The 19,948-nt window shown below is 41.4% G+C and overlaps 1 protein-coding gene across 4 annotated transcripts in view; it reads right to left on the minus strand.

The window, feature by feature from the left end:
- Positions 1–19,948, minus strand: part of LOC132834396 (protein unc-13 homolog A-like) — a 575,505-nt gene that overhangs the window by 90,369 nt on the left and 465,188 nt on the right. For all 4 annotated transcript variants that reach the window (XM_060853271.1, XM_060853270.1, XM_060853267.1 and 1 more), the window contains 3 exons: positions 19,782–19,925; positions 19,027–19,104; positions 4,238–4,315 (listed from right to left, as the gene is read on the minus strand). In XM_060853271.1, the coding sequence (XP_060709254.1) occupies positions 4,238–4,315; positions 19,027–19,104; positions 19,782–19,925 (300 nt within the window). The remainder of the gene's footprint in view (positions 1–4,237; positions 4,316–19,026; positions 19,105–19,781; positions 19,926–19,948) is intronic.

The following is a 19,948-nucleotide window of genomic DNA, read 5'->3' on the forward strand; positions in this document are numbered from 1 at the left end:
TGATGTCTGGAGGGCAAGTTGTTGGAGGGAATCCTGACAGACAGGATTTACACGTATTTGGCAAGGCAAGGACTGATTAGGGATGGTCAATATGGCTTTGTGCATGGGAAGTCATGTCTCATGAACATGATTGAGTTTTTGAGCTGCCAGAGGAAGTGGTGGACACTGGTACAATAGCAATATTTAAGAGGTATTTAGATGGGTATATGAATAGGAAGGATTTGGAGGGATATGGGCCGGGTGCTGGCAGGTGGGACTAGATTGGGTTGGAATATCTGGTTGGCATGGATGGGTTGGACCAAAGGGTCTGTTTTCATGCTGTACATCTCTCTATAAGTAACAAAGACGATTGATGAGGGCAGAGCAGTAGATGTGATCTACATGGTCTTCAGTAAGGCATTCAACAAGGCTGCCCATGGGAGACTGGTTAGCAGGTTAGATCTCATGGAATACAGGGAGAACTAGCCTTTTGGATACAGAACTAGCACAAGGATAGAAGACAGACAGTGGTGGTGGACAGTTGTTTTTCAGACTAGAGGCCTGTGACCAGTGGAGTGCCACAAGGATCAGTGCTGGGTCCTCTACTTTTCATCATTTATATAAATGATTTGGATGCAAGCATACGAGGTATAGTTAGTAAGTTTGCAGATGACATCAAAATTGAACGAGAACGAGATGGCATAGGTTTGGGTTGAGAGGAAAAACATGTAAAAGAGACCTAAGCGGCAACTTTTTCATGTAGTGGGTGGCGCGTGTATGGAATAAGCTGCCAGAGGAAGTGGTGGAGGCTAGTACAATTACAATGTTTAAAAGGCATCTGAACGGGTATATGAATAGGAAGGGTTTAGAGGGATTTGGGCCAAATGCTGGCAAATGAGACTAGATTAGGTCGGGATATCTTGTCAGCATTGACGAGTTGGACAGAAGGGTCTGTTTTCGTGTTGTACAGAGAGAGAGAGAGAGAGATAGAGAGACCAAGAGAGAGACCAAGAGAGTGATACAGATGTACAGATGGGGCAGGCGGGGGGGAGGTGGGGGAGTTGGCGGTGGAGTATGTGCGTGTCTTATGACATTTTATAAATTCCTCCTTTGGAAATGGAACCATTCTGACTCAAGATTGGAATACAGACTCTAACCTCACATCTTTAAAACATTGTCTGAGCTGACACGTCACTTTTAACAAAACCTTAAGTTATCTCAGGAATATGACTTGAAAGAAGTTCTAGGATTTACATATTAATGAATCAAAACTTGCAACCCATTCTAAAAGATGAAAGACATAACAGCAATCTACGGTTTTCAATCTATTATATGAGTTTATGATCTTGTGCTATAAATTCTGTGTCATATGATCCGGCTGCATTAGCTACCTGATGAAGGAGCAGTGTTCCGAAAGCTAGTGCAGGGCAAGCAACGTATCCGCGGAATCGGTTTCTGTGGTTTCAGTTATCTGGGGTTTGCTGCGGCCTGAAAATATTATATGGAACATTCCTGAGCCGGAAACTAGGGATTGCCTGGGAGGTAAATTTCCTCTTGAAATGAATGGGTTTGCTACTATCCGTGGTTTCTGGCATCCACAGTAGGTCTTGGAACGTATGCCCGTGGATACAGGTGGACCACTTTACTTCTAAATAAACCTGTTGGACTATAACCTGGTGTTGTGTGATTTTTAACTTTGTCCACCTCAGTCCAACACCAGCACCTCTTCATCTTGTCCATTTTTGACACTGAAGAGTTCCAAGCTGTTCAAAACTCAACTTTCCCTGGACAGGAATTTTGTTTGCCCAATTTGTCTGTAATTAATATCATGATTTGAAGACATCTTGTTCGCTTGCTGCCTAAGGTGTGAATTTGAACTTCCTGGGCCTAGTCAAACACTTCCAGGACCTTGCCCTCCTCCACATCCTCAACGTTCTCCAAGTGCTCTACTTTGGCTCTCCTGAGTGTTTTCTACATCTGTCCCACTTGCTTTGTTCCACAACTTGTGACAGATTTTCAGCCATTACACCTTGATGCCGGGTACTCCATTCCATGAACATTTCTAGTTCTTGATACATGCAGGTTTGGAATTTATTTTTATCAAAACCCACATTTTCAAGTGAATGTTTCAGTCATCCATCCTAACTCTTTAACCATGGCTCCTCTGCTTTTCTTTCTACATTACTCTCCCTTTATAAAGGCTTGGATATTTTCTTCATTAAAAGCACAATATAAAAGCACATTTTTCTTGGATAAGTCCTGAAACTAAAGAACATCAAGTGGTACAACAATAGATCTGGGTTTGAGTCCCAAGTGCTTCAGGGATATGTATGAACAAGATAATTGAAATAAGAATAAAAGGATGCAGAATGGGTGAGGAAATGTCATTAGATTACACAGTGTCCCCATAGGTCTCAGCTGGCGTAGCACACTGAATCAATGGCTTTCATCTGGGATAACATTCCAATAACTGAAAGCAGGATTTCAGTAGCAGGGTAGGGAATACTTTGTTCAAAATTTGTCATATAATTACCAGGACCTGATCAAAATTGAGTTTATCCTCATAATGACTTAAAAAGGATGAATTATCAGACAGATGACATGAATAAATTTTAGATATGATGAGCTCTTGAAGTAAACGCTGTTTTTAAAACTTGAGGAAACAGAGGATTACTCAATGTGAAGATAATGGCTCCACAGCTTGTCATTATACAGTTTACCTTTCTGCATCATATTTTGGACAAAGTAAAATTACTCAATAGATTATTTTATTCATTTTCTCAGCATGCAATTCTTAAAAGTGGGGAAAAAGATTTTAAAGCTGAATGTCAGCATCTAGATATTCTCCAAAGTAAACACAGTTTCACATTAGCCAATGTACATATCATTATGTTATAATCTGCAGATCAGATTGAAATTGTATCACTGCCCTTGTTTAAATGATACTAATAAAGCAACTCCCACTCCGCCCTTTTCTTCCAACACATTCGGAAGGTTAGAACATGACACCAAGCAAACTCCCTGAACTAATCTAAATGCAAAGTGTGGGCAGTTGACTACATAGCAAAAGCATTAATGGATCATCTCAAACATGCCAATATTGAAGAATAACTGAAGAACTCACTACATTATTACAATATTATTAAATACTAATGCCCTGTTGAACACTGTCATGTCAGAGATTTCAAAAACAAATGATTTTTATCAAAAACATTGCATACAAATTATAGATTATCAAAGCAACAAGGACATGAAGTGTTCTCTTTTTTCTTTTGAAATATAATTTATTTTCTAGAAACCATTAATTAAAATCACCATTTCATTAAGTTGAGCAAATGCACAATTTTAATTGCAACCTTAAAAATAACATACCAATAGATTTGGTTTTGTTAAAGTTTCAAACATTAGAGCAGCTCAAACTTGGAGAAGTTTACTTAAATCATCCTTCCTTATAATTTAAATTCTGACCTTATATTTCCATAAATTTATACAGAATAAAAATGCTCCACTTTGGAGAAGACCTAACATTGATAGCACATCCAGTTATCCTGTGTAAATTATCTCCTTATTTGGCACCTTCTACCAATAAATCCACTATTTTCAATACAATTAGCTTGTCATGCATTAGAATTTAAGCAGTGGTTGAAAATAGTGATTGTAGATGGTAGCTATAATCACACTTGTAAATATATTAGTAAGCTAAAATTATCTCCAGTCACGATTTATCTTTGACAGCCAGTCAATGCCATTGCCAAGCACAACTGTCTACAACAGTTTTACATTGACTTATTAAATTAGATCAAGAAAAATACAGTTTTATATTTGTCTTGATTTTCCATTTTCAATCCTTTTTCACACAGACCTTACAGAAGGCATTTTCCCTTTCTTCCTGCAGCATAGTTGAATGCAGAACAAAAAATATTGGACAAAGACAAGACAAATTACAGATGGTGCACAAAACATGCAACAAGCTATGCTATTCAGAATATGTTAACAAAAGGTTTCCTCACACAACAGCAAACACAGCTAATCATAGGAACATCAGGAAATTACCAAATGTAAACAGTACTTAAGCAATGTACTAGTATTAAAAATGTATCCTAGTTCTAATCATGAAGCATATGTTTTTACTGCAAGAGGTAAAATTAATGATTGAAAAAACCAAATGATGTAATTTATAGCATTAAATCCTGGAAATCTTTGAGTTATGTTTACATATTTTACTGCATTGACTTCTTGATTTTCAAAAAGCACTGACCTCTTTACCACCCATTGACTCAAACATTTTCTCCAGCTGGACCCTCAATTGTTGGATGTTATTCATCAGGATGCAAGGCTGCAAAAGATTGAATTAATAAATCATTTACAAGTGCTTGACAGCGTTAATCAGAGTTTGCACACAGCAATACTGCAGACAAATTATGCAAGAAGGTTGATGGTTCACAACTTGCCTATTGTTTCTAGAATACAATAAATGAATCAAACTTTGGCCAAAATGAAGGCCATGGCAGATAATGCAGGTCATCCATGAGTAAAGACAACCTCATAACAGTCAAATGATACACACCCTGCACTCCACAGAAGGTGTTTATTTGACCATTTCCCTTGTATTTTGTTCAAATGCCTTCTTTCCCTCAATCTGCACCACTTTAATTTGATCTGTTCAAAACGCAATACTGGAACAGCTCTACGATCATCTTCAGTTACTTTAGTACATATTAACAATAAGGGTTAAGGTTATCTCACATTGTAGAAACACTAATTCATTACTATGAAACATGGATTACAGTCCATTGAGTACAGGAGTTGGGAGGTCATGTTGTGGCTTTACAGGATATTGGTTAGGCCGCATTTGTAATCCTGCATTCAATTCTAGTCTCCCTGCTATTGGAAAGATGTTGTGTAACTTGAAAGGGTTCAGGAAAGATTTGCAAGAATGTTGCCAGGATTGGAGTGTTTGAGTTATAGGGAAAAGGCTGAATAGGCTGGGGCTATTTCCCTTGGAGCATCAGAGGTTGAGGGGTAACCATATAAAAGTTTATAAATCATGAGGGGCATGAATAAGGTGAATCGTCAGAGTACTTTCCTCAGGGAGGGCAAAGGGTGAAGGTGAAAGGACAAAAAGGGACCTGGGGCAACTTTTTCATGCAGAGGGTGGTGTGTGTATGGAATGAGCTGCTGGAGGAAGTGGTGGAGGCTGGTACAATTACAGCATTTAAAAGGCAGCTGGATGGGTACATGAATATGAGGGGTTTAGAGGGATATGGCCTAAATTCTAGCAAGTGAGACTAGATTAGGTTAGGATAGCTGGTCGGCATGGACGAATTGGACTGAAGGGTCTGTTTCTGTGCAGTATATCACTATGACTCGATGAGAAAACATAAAGGTAGATGGATAAGATCGCAAAGTTTATCTGGCAATTAATGCATGGTGTAAAAGAATACCAAGCTGATGCCTTTATAAACAAAGTTTAAATCACACTCTCTACATATTAATTCACTGCTGACTTCATACTCATGATTTGGAGGTGCTGGTGTTGGACTGGGCTGCACAAAGTTAAAATTCACACAACACCAGGTTATAGTCCAACAGGTTTATTTGGAAGCACTAGCTTTCGGACCGATACTCCTTCATCAGGTGGTCTCCACACCACCTGATGAAGGAGCGTCGCTCTGAAAGCTAATGCTTCCAATTAAACCTGTTGGACTGTAACCTGGGGTTGTGTAAATTTTGACTTTACACTCAATGGACAAAGTCGCTTTCACTTGCAAAAATCACTGGCTAATAGTAAGAGAAGAAATAAAATACATCGCTTTTGGCAAAGGTAATTAAATTTAGTGGATAGACATAATTGCAAACATATACTTATTATTAAATGATTGCTCAATAAATTACATAATCCTGTAATAAAACAGATAAACACAGGATCCAAGCTACTTTGTAAAATTATTAGTAATTTGTCTCAGTAGCACGGCTACTCAAAGTAAAAAGGTCCTTCATGAAACATTACTTGGCCAGTTGATTGCCAAACTGCAAGTGATGATCTAAACCCAATTAAGCATTTCATAGGTCTACTATCCACAGAATCACTAGGGCAAATGGTGAATCGCTCTCTAATTCTCTCTATAATAGAAGCTTGTTGAAATAAAGAATCCTCCACCTCAAACTCTACTCTCAAAAATATTTTTGGTAAAGTGACACAGAAATTTCATTGAGTTATGCTAAATGTTGATGATTCAATATTTGTACAAGGTAACTTCAATGCCTCATTATTAACTCCACAGTGTGAACTAAGCTCATCAGATTATTATAGCCAAAGTCAGAGGAAGAGAAATAAAAATATCTGGGTTTTCCTAGAGCTACAATTACTTTGCACCTGTATAAAATCATAGAAAGTGATAAAACTAATAGAAGTGATAAAATAACATGACACAGTTCCTTAAACCTGTCGATCTTTCTGAATACCATATTAACTGCCGTTGGTAGGATTCACACCAAGAAGGTGTTGGAATGAGATGCATAATTATAAAGATTGCAAAAGCATTTAAATAAATTTGCTGAAGAAATGACTCATTCCTCAAGTCTGGATTAAAATGATCAGGGCAACAAGAATTTTACTTTGCTGCCCACATTTGGATTTCAAAATGAAGACTTTCAAACCAAATTACATAGGTTGTTATACACTAATAAAATTCTACAAAAAAATTTGAGTGACAAATTTGTCGCTCGTGTGACATTGAATCATACGGAGGGAATTGCTGGATTGTGATTATAGCTGATTGAGAATAAGATCAATGCTGTAACTGGAGCAGTGTCCCTAAGGAATGGAAGAGGAAGAATGTTCCTGACTGAATGTTCCATAGGGTTCCTAACTGCGATCATTATCAAGTGCCCTTTCACCACAGAAACCAACGCTTGGTGACTGAAGTGTCACACTTTACTGTTGAACAGCTTCCTGACATTAAGGCAGAATTTTAATATGACACCATGCTGGGAGTGAGAATGGGGTTGTCAAGTGGTACCCAGCAGCACGTGTCAAGCCAGATGCCAAGTGCAGTGAATCTCTCTGGATGTTTTTAACACAACCACTGCTTTTGCGACTGACTTCCTGATTTCCCAACTGACTAGTTAACGTGTGCGGGCATTATGAGAGCCTTCATGAGTTAATTTCAACTTTGTACGCTAAACAGGCACTGCAAAGATGACAATTGATAGATTCTGAAGATGGGGATCAAAAGATGTGACTGCACCAGTTTTACTGATGCCTCACAGGATCTGATGCTGTGGGCTATAAAGATCTACAGGGAGGTCCTCTTCTCTCCCAGTGACAGGGAGAAATCTACCACTTAGAGAAAGAAGGCTTGGCTGAAGGTTACTTAGATGGTGATGCTGCCAAAGTCCTGAATTCAGAGCTAAACATGGTTCCAATGACCTACTGACATGACACACTAACATATTTATCTTGATATCTGTGTCAGGCCCATCCCTTACTCTACATTCAAAAAAATCTACTTCAACTTATCACTTTTCACAGCAGCTTACTTTCTGGGGTGCATCCATCCCTCTAACCCAGGCATATTCTCACATCCTCGCTCATCTGTCTATCCTCCAATAACATCCGACATCGCAGGCTGACGGAGGTAATATCACTGATCTAGTAATATCGTGGCCCAGTTAATGCTGTGCAGAGATGAGCTCAAATCCCACAACAGCTGACTTTTTTTTTGTTATTCATTCATGGGATGAGGGTGTCGCTGACTAGGCCAGAGGGCAGTTAAGAGGCAACCACATTGCTCTGGGTCCAGAGTCACATGTAGGCCAGACCAGGTAAGGATGATAGTTTCCTTCCCTAAAGGACAGTAGTGAATGAAACTGGTTTTTCCAACAATGACTACAAGGTCATCACTAGACTTTTAATTCCAGACTTTTAATGAATTCAAAGACAAACTGGGAGTTGAACCCTGGTCCCCAAAAATATTAACTGGGTCTCTGGATTAACAAGTTAGCAGTAATACCACTGGGCTGTTACCTCTCCTGGAGTAATTTTAACTCAGTTAATAAATCTGAAAGCTAGTCTTAGTAACAGAGTCATCTGCTTCACTAACGTCCTTGACACATGGAAATCTACCATCGTGTGACTCCAGACTCACTACAATCTAACTGACCTTTAACAGCCCTCTGAAGGGGCCCAGTGAGCTATTTAATTCTGGGGAACATCGGAATGGGCAATAAATGCTGGCATTGCCAGTAAAATCCACACCTTATAAAAGAGTTAAAGCTGAATTAACATCTATTTGTTCATATAAAGCACCCAACAGCAATAAACACGTAAATGAAGCACAGGGACATGAGGAAGACAGGGCTGAGCACTGTCCACTCCCCTCGGGATGAGGAAGACAGAGCTGACCACTGTCCACTCCCCTGGGGATGAGGAAGATAGGACTGACCACTGTCCATTCCCCTCAGGATGAGCAAAACAGGACTGAGCACTGTCCACTCTCCTCGGGATGAGGAAGACAGGACTGAGCACGGTCCACACTCCTTGGGATGAGGAAGACAGGGATGACCACTGTCCACTCTCCTCGGGATGAGGAAGACAGGGCTGAGCACTGTCCACTCTCCTCGGGATGAGGGGGAAAGGGATGACCACTGTCCACTCCTCTTGGGATGAGGGGAACAGGACTGAGGACTGTCCACTCTCCTCGGGATGAGGAAGACAGATCTGAGCACTGTCTACTCCCCTTGGGATGAGGGGGACAGGACTGACCACTGTCCACTCTCCTTTGGATGAGAGGGACTGGACTGAGGACTGCCCACTCTCCTCAGGATGAGGGGGACAGGACTGAGCACTGTCCACTCCCCTCGGGATGAGGAAGACAGGGCTGACCACTGTTCACTCTCCTCGGGATGAGAAAGACAGGGATGAACACTGTCCACTCTCCTCGGGATGAGGGGGACCGGGATGACCACTGTCCACTCTCCTCGGGATGAGGGGGACAGGACTGAGGACTGTCCACTCTCCTTGGGATGAGGAAGTCAGGACTGAGCACGGTCCACTCCCCTCGGGATGAGGGGGACAGGACTGACCAGTGTCCACTCCCCTAGGGATGAGGGGGACAGGACTGAGCACTGTCCATTCTCCTTGGGATGAGGGGGACAGGACTGAGCACTGTCCACTCTCCTCGGGATGAGGGGGACAGGGCTGAGCACTGTCCACTCCCCTCGGGATGCGGGGAACAGGACTGAACAATGTCTACCTCCCTTGGGATGAGGGAGGACAGAGCTGAGCAATGTCCATTCCCCTCAGGTTGGGGAGGGAGGACATGGCTGAGCACTGTCCACTCCCCTCAGGATGGGAGGGGCGAGGGCTGAGCACTGCCCACTCCCCTTGGGATGTGGGGGTCAGGGCTGAGCACTGTCCACTTCCCTCGGGATGAGGGGGACAGGTTCACATTATCAGGGAATGGTCACTGCTTCTGCAGGAGAAAGGGCCCCAGGCCGAGAAAGGGCCCCAGGCCGAGAAATGGCCCAATAATGGGACAAGCATTTATGACCTGGAAGAACATTAATGTAGACAAACGAGGCATGTTAGTGGGAGGAACAAATTATCACTAGTGAGTGGAGGGGAAATCTACCCAGCAAAGATCCAACAACTGTATCACCAGCGAGTATTTTGTGGCTTTACTTTCATTCAATCGTTAAATAAAAACAGTACCTGTTCGTGTTGGTCCTTTGTCACATCACTGAAAACAAAGTTAAAAATCCACAACACCAGGTTATAGTCCTACAGGTTTATTTGGAAGCACTAGCTTTCGGTGACAACATCCTGATGAAGGATCAGCACTCTGAAAGCTAGTGCTTCCAATTAAACCTGTTGGACTATAACCTGGTGTTGTGTGATTTTTAACTTTGTACACCCCAGTCCAACACCAGCATCTCCAAACCATCACTGATAACATGGAAGACTTAAATATTTGGTGTTTTGTTTATTTCTTGGTTATCTTCTACACTGGGACAAACGTCTTGGGATTGAGAACACAGCTCCTGGCATCATCTACATTTAAATGAGGATTCCTGCTTCTTTATGGTTAGTTGTGATTTAATGTGCAGTTTCCAGGAACTTAATGTTATGGCCCAATATGTTCTAAATTTTCAGTCAACACATTGATATTTTAAAATAGGACAGAAGATGGTTGCATGAGGAACCTGACTTCTTTTGTGGATTGAAATCATTCCAGTATCTCAGGAGGTAACAGAAAAAAAATTCTTCATTGATTCGAAATTCTCTGAAAGCAATCAAAGGGTCTTGTTATCAGATTGAACGGAATGTTCAAAAACAATGACGCACTGACTATCTCAAACCCTCTAGGCATCGGCCTGTTGTAGCACACAATGTTGGAATCATCATAGACACCTCCATCTTATTTGGAAAATGACTGTGAATGTGATTAAACAGCCTCCTTTTCCATCATTTTTCAAATCAGCAAAAGCAGTTTTTGCAGGCAGTTCCATTGGATGTCTATCACACCAACAATTCAGTCATCAGAACACCGGAGTACAAACCTGCTACCGGTCATTCAGCAGCCAAGGTAACTCACAGCGAAACCCTGAAACTGGGAGACCCCAACAGAGCGGAGATGACCTCCAACCCCACCGCCCTCCCCTTCACTGCCTGCACTGGCTTCAAGTTCACCTCAGAAACTCGAGTACAAGAAACCTCACAAACTCATGGCTTTATAAGCTTCAGCTTAAAAGCATCAATTACATTCAAGAAAGTACACCTGCTATGTGGGAGACTGTATATCAAGGCTGTGTCAACCATTCAAATAAAGACAAAATACTGCCAATGCTGGCAATCTGAAACAAAGCTGAAAATGTGTTGCTGGAAAAGCGCAGCAGGTCAGGCAGCAGCCAAGGAGCAGGAGAATCAATGTTTCGACATGAGCCCTTCTTCCTGAAGAAGGGCTCATGCCCGAAACATCAATTCTCCTGCTCCTTGGATGCTGCCTGACCTGCTGCGTTTTTCCAGCAACACTTTTTCAGTTCTGATCTCCAGCATCTGCAGTCCTCACTTTCTACTAATCTGAAACAAACACAGACACCCAGCAGGTCATCGAATCATGGAGCTATATGGCACAGAAACCGACCTTTTGGTCCAACTCATCCATGCTGAATAGATATCCCAAATTAATCTAGTCCCATTTGCCAGCATTTGGCCCATATCCCTCTAAACCTTCCTCTTCATATACCCATCCAGATGCCTTTTAAAGATTGTAATTGTACCAGCCTCCAGCACTTCCTCTGGCAGCTCATTCCATACCACCCTCTGCATGAAAAGGTTACCCCTTAGGACCCTTTTATATCTTTTCCCTCTCACCCTAAACCCATGCCCTCTAGTTCTGGACTCCCTGACCCTGGGGAAAAGACCTTGTCTATTTATACTATCATGCTCCTCATGATTTTATAAACCTCTATGAGGTCACCCTTCAGTCTCTGACGTTCCAGGGAAAATAACACTAGCTTATTCAGCTTCTCTCAATAGCTCAAATTCTCCAACCCTGGTAACATCCTTGCAATTGTTTTCTGAGCCCTTTCAAGTTTCACAACATGGTGTGGAGGTGCCGGTGTTGGACTGGAGTGGACAAAGTTAAAAATCACAGAACACCAGGTGAAGTCGAACAGGCTTATTTGGAAGTACTAGCTTCATAACATCCTTCCTAAAGCAGGGAGATGAGAATTAAATGTAGACTTCTAAAAGTGGCCTCACCGATGTTCTGTACAGCTGCAACATGACCTCCCCACTCCTATACTCAATGGATTCTAATTCATGTTTTTATAATAATTAATAAATGCTGCTACAAGATGAGATAACCTTAACCTTAATCATTAATACATAATGAAGTTGGGAGAGCAGAATTAAACGCAGTATTCCTAAAGTGGCCTAACCAATGTCCTGTACAGGTGCAACATGACCACCCAACACCTGACCAGTAAAGGCAAGCATACCAAACGCCTTCTTCGCTACCCTGCCTGCCTGCGATCCGGCAGCTTCTGATGTTAACGTCGTGTGTCCCACAGAAGCCTCTTCTGAACAAGTCACACCAGGCTCCAAATGTTAATTCTGTTGCTTTCACACAACGGCTGAGTTCCCCATCATTCCCTGCTTTTGACACCGAGTTAGCTATAATTCGTAACGGGTTCCTATCTTCACCTGGATATAAACTTCGCCAATGTGAGAGGACATGTGAAACACTGTAGTTAATTTGGGTAAGTATGTCAGAATAAATACTTCTCTTGACTTCTGAACTCACAAATGTTTGCTGTGAGTTATTTCATATTTTTTACACACACAAGGATTAGGAGACAGACTTTTTCGTCGAGAGACATATCCATTATAGGCAATAAGGAGACAAGTAAATTCTGTCTGTGGCAGAATCTGCAACATAAAAAGGGATTTTCTGTCGTGAAAGTGACCACTGTAGTGAGAGTCAATTCAAAAGCAGTGAATGTAAACCTGTGAAGGTGTGGATGCAAACTCAGAGTGCACTTGCGGGGAGCAAAAACCTTTCACACAACTATGCAAGAGAGCAGATGAAAGATTTCAATATTCCTGATAAAGGGCTTTTGCCCGAAACTTCGATTTTCCTGCTCCTCGGATGCTGCCTGACCTGCTCTGCTTTACCAGCACCACATTCTTGACTCTAATCTCCAGCATCTGCAGTCCTCACTTTCATCCTGTAAGATTTCAATACTTAAATCAATTGTTGACTGCCATTTCCTTCAGCTCACTCAAATGCCGTGTTTGGATATTATGTCACCTTGCTTTTCCTGGCAAGTTCTAGAAAATCTGGGAAATCCGTGCACACACAGCTGAGTCTTGAACCTCCTTTTGGTACTGCTCTTACTGAATTATTAATATGTCGAAGTTGCTAACCTCTCTTGCCTGAGGGGGTTTTGTGCTGCAGTTAAATGCAGAACATGTTGTCAATTTCAGCACTTTTTAACCCTCCCATCTGCTCCCAAACCCACTCAAGTCCTGGAAGTAAAAACTCCCCCACAATGTGTAGGCTCCGTTGTGAAGAACAGTACTTTTGCGCTTTAAATAGCACACTGGCTTTGGAAATATTACATGGCATGAGTCAATACCTTGAGGAGAGAAGCAAAGAAAAATATCATCTGAACGACACTAGAAAGTAGGGAAACAAAAAGCTTTTCAGCTAAATGATGGAATATAATAGGGAGAACACAGGTCAATCCACGGAATATCAAAATCCTTTGAGGAGCAACAATTTCTGATCCCTTCTGACTATTTATGACACCATAAAACATGGTCAAAGAATTTGCTCCATTACATTGTTAGTTGGAACTTTGCAGACAATAGAACAAATTATCTCTTTGGTGCGTTTTCTCACTCTCTTTTGCTGTAAAAAGTCAACGCGATACTGTTTCAGTCACCAATCTTCTTGTAGTCAATACCAGGGTAATGAATGTGCCATTAAAAAATGACCTACTCTGACCTGCCTATCACCATAAAACATCTGCTTTAATTAGAAACAAATTGAATTTGTGGCCATTCAAAATTTTTCAGACATGAGTGGAAACAACAAAAGGTTTTTAACTTCAGAATTATTCTAAGGTTTCACCTCCAAACCTGATTGTTATCGGATATTGCCTGCTGTGGTTAAGACATCAATACTTTCTCAGGAGCATATATTATCCAAGTGCTTATAAGACCATAAGAAACAGGAGTGGGAGTAAGGCCATTCAGCCCATCGAGTCCACTCCACCATTCAATCATGGCTGATGGGCATTTCAACACCACTTACCGTACTCTCCCCATATCCCTTAATTCCATGCGAGATTAAGAATTTATCAATCTCTGCTTTGAAGGCATTTAACGTCCTGGCCTCCACTGTGCTCTGTGGCAATGAATTCTACAGGCCCACCATTCTCTGGCTGAAGAAATGTCTCCTCATTTCCATTCTAAATTGACCCCCTCTAATTCTAAGGCTGCCCATGAGTACAATTTCCCAGTGTCCACTCTTTCTAAGCCATGCATTATCTTGTAAGTTTCTATTAGATCTCCCCTCAACCTTCTAAACTCTAACGATTACAATCCCAGGATCCTCAGCCATTCATCGTATGTTAAAAGTGCTTGTTGGGATTTAAAGCAAGGAACCAAATTGCAAGGAAAGCAGTGACCATCTGAAACGTGGAGAGTTTGAATTTTCTTTACTGAAGCAGAATACTTGATGGTTGATGCGTATTAATAAATGTTCATGTAGCAACAGCTGTGATGCACTACATCTCATTCCAAGTTGCATCAACAAATTACTATTTTACTCTCAAATATTTGGACACCAAACAACAATGGGTATTTTCTTTTGCATCAATATAATAATCAGACATTTGCCTTCCTTCTGGCACCTGCGGATTTTTGTAAATTCAAGTTTTTGAAACCATAATTTTAGGCAAAGCATATGAGGTTAACTTTTACGCAAGAAATTTGGGAATGAACAGGGCAGATGTAGGAAGGTTGTTTCCCCTTGTGGCAGAGTTGAAGAGCAGAGGACATTACCTCAGAATAAGGCATCACTCATTTAAGATAGAGATGAGGTGGAATTTCTTCTTAGAGGGTGGTGAATCTGCAGAATTCTTTACCACAGATGGCTGTCGAGGCTGGGTCATACTCAAGGCGGAGATAGACAGATTTTTAATCAGTAAGGGAATCAAGGATTATGGGGAAAAGGAAAGACAGTGGAGGTGAGAATTATCAGTTCACTGAATGGCAGAGAGAATCAATGGGCCGGAATGGCCTACTCCACTCCTCGGTTTCATTGTCTTAATACTTCATTGATTTATAATCCATGCCGGGTCTTTGGAAGAGCCAAGTGACTGATAGTAACATGGAGATTGATTGCTTGTTCTAGTTCTGAATTCACAGAGGATAGCTGTCCCAGCCTATCTACCGAGTAATGATAAAATTGTGGATTTTGGGGTTAAACTTTGTGGCTTGCCTTATACATGTGGTAAATGAGAAACTAAGGATTTTGGGTTCAAAGTTGGGAGTTGACTCTTAGTGAGATCAACTGTTACTTGGGTATGTACAGTTTGCAATGCTTGTCACCTTTCTTCACAGCTTCCAGCAGCTTCTCACTCCCTCCTTGCATCTCTCATTCTAGCTTAGTGTGCATCCCTGCCTTCCCTTCCTCCCACAATTCTGGCAGAATCATGAGCCTCTTTGTCTCAAACTCTACAGGTTGCTTTCTAAACCCTCTCATTTCTTCTTTTCCGATCTTTATCATCACTCTATTTCTCTTAACTCCCCTCAAGGGTCAATAATCTTCTTTTCAGTCTTGCTGTTTTTGGTGAGTTTTTATATGCTTCTACACTGAAAGCATATAAAGACAGAGTTCTTTATTAAGGCCTTGACTTTTACTTTAGAGAGTATCGTTGTTCAGTTAATATTACCTAGTTGTGGTCTCTTTACAAAAAAAAAACAACTTTTGTAAATCTTTGATTTTGTGCTTTCCTGATGAGGTTTTAAAAGTTGGAGCCAGGAAGTCTGACATAAGAACCTCTCAAATAGGAGTAGGAGTAGGCCATTTGAACCCTTAAGCCTGCTTTGTCAGTTGATAAGATCATGACTGAATCCGAAACAGAAATTGCTGGAGAAACTCAGCAGGTCTGGCAGCATCTGTGGAGAGAAAACAGAGTTAACATTTTGGGTACAGTGACCCTCCTTCAGAACTGGTTGATCTGTTTGTGGTCTCAACTCCATTCCTCTGCCTGCACCCCCATTACCCATGACTGATGTGTCGATAAAAATTCTAACTCAGTCTTGAATATATTTCATGACCCAGTGTTCCATTGCTCTCTGGGTGAAGAGAATTCCTATAGATGAATAACCGTCTTCCAGAAGATATTCCTTGTCATCTCCATCTTAAACGGAAGAATCCTGATTTTGAAACCGTGCCCCCTCTCATTCGGGAGGGGGATACATCCAAGCTGCAAATGTGTTGCTGGTCAAAGCACAGCAGGCCAGGCAGCATCTCAAGGCTTATATTACATTGTTTGTTTAATCATCACGTCATGGCAGAAGTGAAACAATGGCCCCTTAAGCCTGAATCAAATTAAAAAAAGAAAATGATCACATTTAACGAACAACACGTAGAAAAATGTGAGCAGTTGTTTGAGAATTTTGACAAATTCACAGTTGAAGACCTCCCTGATACTGGTAACTTCACTTCCACTTTCTAATAACAACACATAATTACTTTAACCTACTGAAACAACATGCCATATGTCCAGTGGGATTCTGCCAAATGCTACTAATTCATTCTAATGTGCGGAGGTGCTTGTAAATCTTGAAAAAAAATCCTGCTCGGCTATCAATTGTGAAGACAAATAAATGGAAAGAAGGTGGACCAGTTTTCCACAAACAAGGTTGAGAAAGGTTCGGATAGAGATGTTAAAATCATGAAAGTCCTGGCCAGATTCGATAGGGAGAAACTGTTTCTATTGGCAGTAGGATTTGGAAGCAGGGGACAGGGGTTTGAGTAAATGGTGAAACACTCAAAAAGCAACATCATACAAATAGAATGGTTAGAATCTGGAATGCACTGCCTTCGTTTGGAGGCAGCAGATTCAAAAGGATGCAGCAGGTTAGAATTCTTACAGTGAGAAATGAGGCTATTCAGCCCATCAGGTCTGTAATGACTCTCTGCACAGCATTCTATCCAGACCCAGACTCCCCCCTACTCAACCATAACCCTGCATTTCCCATAGCTAACCCATCTAGCCTGTACATGCCTGGACACTAAAGGCAATTTAACATGGCCAATACACTTAACCTGTCTTTGGGCCTTGGGAGGAAATTAGAGCACCCAGAGGAAACTCACGCAGACACGGGGAGAATGTACAAACTCCACAATGACAGTTACCAAAGGGTGGAATTGAACCCGAGGCCCTGGCGCGGTGAGGCAGCAGTGCTAACCACTGAGCCACCATGCCGCCCATTAGAGTTGCACAGCATACATCTTCAGTCCTGTTGCTGGCATGTTCTCAGGGCCCATAGTCTTTGCAGCCTCCAAGCATTTTAGATATCAAGTGGAGTGAATCGAATGGACTAAGAATTGCCATCGGTGTTGCTGAGGGCCCTTGGTGGAGGAGATGGATCATCCACTCAGCACTTCTGGCTGAAAATTGTTGAACGTGCTTCAGCATTATCTTTTACACTGCTGGGCTCCCCCATTATTGAGGGTAGAGATATTTGTGGAGCCTGTTCCTCCAAAGAGTTGTTTATTTGCTCACAATCATTCACAAGTGGATGTAGCAGGACTACAAAGCTTAGATCAGGACCATTGGCTGTGGCATTGCTTAGCTCTGTCTATAACTTGCTCCTTATGCTGTTAGGCATGCAAGTCGTTCTGTTTGGTAACTTCACTACATTGATATCTCATTTTCAGATATGCCTGGTGCTGCTCCTGGCATGCCCTCCTACACTCTTCATTGAGTCAAGGTCGAACCTCTGGTTTGATGGTAATGCTTGACTGGGGGAATATGCCGGGCCATGAGGTTACATGTGCTGGAGGACAATTCGGCTGCTGTTGATGGCCCATAGCGCCTCATGGATGGAGTTGTGAGATCCGTTCAAAGTCTGTCCCATTTTGCGAGGTGGTCATGCCACACAACACAAGGGAGCACATTTTCAATGTGAAGACAAAACTTTATCTCCACAAGGACTGCGCCGATGTTTATGCAACAGGCAGACTGCTGAGGAGGCCTTCTTTTCCTTTTAAGTAATTGATGCAATTGATTGAGTAGCTTGTTCGGCCATTTTAGAGGGCAGGCAACCACATTGTTGTGCGTTTGGAGTCACATGGAGGCTGGGAAAATTCAGTAGTTCCCTTCCCTAAAGGGCGTGAGTGAGCCAGATGGGTTTTTACAACAACCCACAATGATTATCATTAGATTATTAATTCCATATTTTCATTGCATTAAAACTTAGATCCTAACCTGGTCCCCAGATTATTACGTGTGCCTCTGGCTTACACATCTCGCAACAATACAACTCAACATCGCCTGTGGTATAACATCACTGCAGGAGAGCACAGGCTGATGCAGGATGGTTTGGTTGGAGATGGGAGTAAGAAACCCTGCTGCTAGGAAAACATCCAACTCTAGAATTGAAAGGTCAATCCCTAATAAACTCGAAGCAATGAACCATTCAAATCCACCAGGAATATCCCTATTTTGTAGGATTCATCTCCTTATTTCTAATCAGTCTGCAACAAATAGATAAATTCTCATACATTCACACAAACGTTCCACAGCAAACAATAACATGAACTAAACGTTTTCATTATTGTGGGTTTTGTGTTTCTAACTGAAATACTGTGTATGTATTGTATACTTTCTTCTAAACAAATCCATTAATAGGTTATGCATAAAATAACTTTCCTACCAACATAAATTGGTGTGACACATTGGGCAACATACCAAATAATAATTGATATCTAAATTTCTAAGGTTAATTTTGTGCTCATGTATCTTTACACTACTATAATTGCACTTAAGACATGATGTGGAGGTGCCGGTGTTGAACTGGAGTAGACAAAGTCAGAATAACATAACACCAGGTTATAGTCCAACAGGTTTATTTGAAATCACAAGCTTTGGGAGCCCTACCCCTCCTGGACTTCACCTGATGAAGGAGCAGTGCTCCAAAGCCTGCAATTTCATATAAACCTGCTGGACTATAAAACAGCAAGTTCTATAATTACAAACTTAAAACTAAGCACTCCAGTTGTGGTAGCTCAGAGGGAGCTCATTAACAGTGTATAATAAACTCATTCCTAATTAGTAGGGCCCAGAAAGAGTCATTTGACGGACAAAGCATTTACGACTTACTAACTGTGTTTGCAATTCACTTCATAAAAAGTAAAAATACACTTCTGTTCAGCCAATATCCTGCCTCAGTTTTGATAATACATTGTGATAGCGTAGAACTGGATTCACAGTTCATGCACACAAAACTATACCTACCACTTTTTCCTTGGAACAATAGAGGTGGAAATCTTTTGCAACAATAGCAGCATATTGTAGGAGGACTTTACATATGGTCTGTAATGAAAATGAAAAATATATCACCAGGTTTCATTCAGGTAAATTCCTAGTGATTTCTTTTTCAAGATAATGATGGGCATTCATTTTTTTTGGCTCTAGTACAGCAAGAGAAATAAAATTTATATTTGTGAACTCAGAGACTGTTATTGTGAATTTAATCTGACTGAATATCTTTTGGATTATCAAAGTTTGTTGAAAAACCTTCTTGCACACATCAGTTAAAATAATGAGAACCCAGGGAAGAAAGCAAGGTAACAACTCTCTACACTGACACCTGAATCTACAGAAATGCAGTAATAACCACAGAACACAACACTTTTCAAACACTCTTAAATTGGATTAGATTAGATTCTTTACAGTGTGGAAACAGGCCCTTCTGCCCAACCGGTCCACACCGACCCACCCAGGACCATTTCCCTCCTGACACTAACATTAATGGGCAATTCAGAATGGCCAATTCACCTGACCTGCACATCTTTGGACTGTGGGAGGAAACCGGAGCACCCAGAGGAAACCCACGCAGACACGGGGAGAATGTGCAAACTCCACACAGACAGTCACCCGAGGTTGGAACTGAATCTGGGACCCTGGTGCTGTGAGGCAGCAGTGCTAACCACTGAGCCACCGTGCCGCCCTGTAAATTCTTGTTTTTTAAAAATTATGAATGCATGTACCTTAGCAAATCTTCTCATGAAGTGTGCCAGTGCCTCTGGATTAGGACATTCAAGCTTTTTGATAATCTCAAAACTTTGATTCAGTTGAGTGAAAACATCCACAACAGAGCAAGAGAACAGAGCGTGTTCTGACGTTTGTAGGAACTAGATTAGAAGAGAAAAACAAA

The sequence above is a fragment of the Hemiscyllium ocellatum genome, chromosome 39 (genome assembly GCF_020745735.1).
Source record: "Hemiscyllium ocellatum isolate sHemOce1 chromosome 39, sHemOce1.pat.X.cur, whole genome shotgun sequence".
In the NCBI taxonomy this organism is placed as follows: domain Eukaryota; kingdom Metazoa; phylum Chordata; class Chondrichthyes; order Orectolobiformes; family Hemiscylliidae; genus Hemiscyllium; species Hemiscyllium ocellatum.